At 57.3% G+C, this 2,378-nt stretch overlaps 1 protein-coding gene across 1 annotated transcript in view; it reads right to left on the bottom strand.

The window, feature by feature from the left end:
- Positions 1-2,243, bottom strand: part of LOC102769206 (kallikrein-6) — a 6,835-nt gene extending 4,592 nt beyond the window's left edge. The window contains exon 1 of the mRNA XM_015563982.1: positions 1,989-2,243. Coding sequence (XP_015419468.1) covers positions 1,989-2,236 — 248 coding nt within the window. The 5' untranslated portion in view covers positions 2,237-2,243. The remainder of the gene's footprint in view (positions 1-1,988) is intronic.
- Positions 2,244-2,378: the final 135 nt, after the last annotated feature.

Raw genomic sequence — 2,378 nt, 5'->3', positions numbered from 1 at the left:
CCTTGTGTTTCTCCTGCTTTGAATGCTCTCTCATCCACCCACAGTAGGTGCCTCTGCTCTTTTCTCTCACGAAGCCATTCCTGTCTTTCTTCCCGGGACTCAGGGTAATTTGTAATTATACAGTTTTTTTCAGGGGTTTGTTTGCTAACCGTCTTATTGTCCCAGTGCCCCCAGGGGCAGGGACGGTCATCCCCTCCTGAATCCCCACTGCCCGACTCCAATCTGGCCCTTAGTGGGTGCTCTCAGTCAATGGGCACTGAAGGGATGAATGAGGATTGGGGGGTGAGGCCAGTTCTCCCTGAGCATGGCGGAGCCCACTCTGGGGTCCATGAGTCCATGACGGGACCTCCCTTCCCCCCCGCCCCCACCACAATAGGTGAGGTCTCGGTTGCCTGCCACACACGTGAGTCGTCCCTGGCTGTTTCCCTGAGCCTCAGTTTCCTCATCTGCAAAATGGGGCCAGCAGGCCCTTCTTGTGGAAATGGAATGTTGCTGGAAGCCGATCCACCCTGGCTGCTTGACGCAGTCGCTGCAGGGATGTTTCAAGGGACCTGGCGTATATGGCATACTGTTCTTAATATGTTTGCTCCCCTTCTTAGCACTATGTGTTTTAACCAAGGTCACCTCTCCGAGAAAGGTTGTTTCCCCAGGTGAGGATTTTTATCAGTAAAACCCCTTAACTAAGTGCCAGGCGGGTAGTTAATCACTTTAGCTATGAACAATCACGCTTAAGCTATGTAATCTTTACTTAGAATAACCTCCTTCAGTTACTTCCTTGTAGCTTAACAGAACAATAGAGTAACCTTGGAATGGAGATAGGAAACGCCCTAACCTTTGGAATAGAATGGATGGGATTAAGACCAAATAGTATAAATACAGATGTCAGATGACAATAAAGTGAAGAACCTGGCTACGATGGTCACCTAAACACTGACTCCGTGTCCTTCATTCTTCGCCAACTCCGTCCACACCTTTGGGAACCCCTGGACCCGCTGGGGTATGTCATTGCTTCCCCGGGCACCTGGCCCGCCGTCGTCAGCGCCAAACAGCTGCTGTTCGTCTAACGTGCGGCCGTCCGTGCCCTGAGGATCTGTCCCAGGCCCTCTCCGCTCCTCTATCCGGGCCCGCTTTTTGGGTGATCTCATCTGGTGCCGTGCCTTTAAGTACTACCTGCTCGCGGATGACGCCTTCATCTCTACCTCCCGCTCTGACCTCTCCCCGGAGCGCCAGCGGCCAACCTGGCATCCTTCCTGGACAGCTCCCAGGTGTCTCAGACTCATCTTGGCAAAAAGCAAAAATGCCTGACGCTCCCCCGGCCCAGCCCGTCTCCAAGCTGCTACTCTCTCCCTCTTCCCCGACGACGCAGCCAGAGACACAACCTAACACCCCCTCTTCCAGGTCAAATCCTGGGAGGCCAGCCCTGCTTGCTCTCTTCTCCTCCCGTCCCACATCACCAGGTCCTGCTGGCTCAGTCTCCAAAGAACTCCCAAGGTTTCTAACTTCTGTTTGCATCCTGGCCCCAGCCAGCATCTTAGGGTGCCGGACAGACGGACGGACGGACAGGTGTGGCCCGGGCCTCCACACACACCCGTTCACCTCCTCTCGCCCCCGTCCACTCCCACAAGGCAGCCAGATCGCTCCTGACAATGAAATCAGATCTTGCTGCTGCCCAGATTCAAACCCGCCTGTGCAGGCTTTCCCCTGCACTTAGAATGAACCCATCTCTCCCTACAGGACCCTCCTTGCACCACCAGCTCCCCGGGGAGAAGGCCAAGTTCACCAGAGCAGCAGCTCTGCCTGTTTTCTTCCCGGCTCGAGCCCCAGGGCCCCACGAGGCGCCTGGCCCATATTTAGTGCTCAATTAACTATTGGCCAAATGAGACTGGTTATCAGATGGCCTTGCTCCGGGACGAGGGGGGTGGGGGGGAACATGTGTGCCATTCCATGCCTGACCGAAGCCTCCCCGTGTCCCCGGGGTGGCAACTCACGGTTTTCTGCAGTGCGCGGCCGTGAGGACCCACAACGGGTGGATGAGCACCCCCCCGCAGAGCAGCTGGCCCGAGTTGTAGAGGGCGGCTTGGTAGGGGTGGGACATCCGCTCGCAGGGCCCACCAGACAGCACTTTATCCTTCCTGTCGGCCTGGACTGCGGGAGGAGGGGGGGCAGCGTCAGAGGGGAGGTCTGGAGAGAGCAGGTGTGAACCCCATCCTGTCTCCGTCACCCAGATGGTCCCCATCCCCACACCCAGCTGTGCCCAGCACCACCCCCGAATGCCGACCCTGTCCGCCATCTCCCCCCACCCCCATCTTCACGGCCACCTCCCACCCCCTTCCCTTCTGCATCCCCCCCTCTCTCACCTCGTCTTCCGTATCTTCCTC

This window comes from Myotis davidii, unplaced genomic scaffold (genome assembly GCF_000327345.1).
Source record: "Myotis davidii unplaced genomic scaffold, ASM32734v1 scaffold358, whole genome shotgun sequence".
Taxonomy (NCBI): Eukaryota; Metazoa; Chordata; class Mammalia; order Chiroptera; family Vespertilionidae; genus Myotis; species Myotis davidii.
The sequence above is the reverse complement of the archived record's forward strand: the minus strand, read 5'-3'. Positions and strand labels throughout refer to the sequence as shown.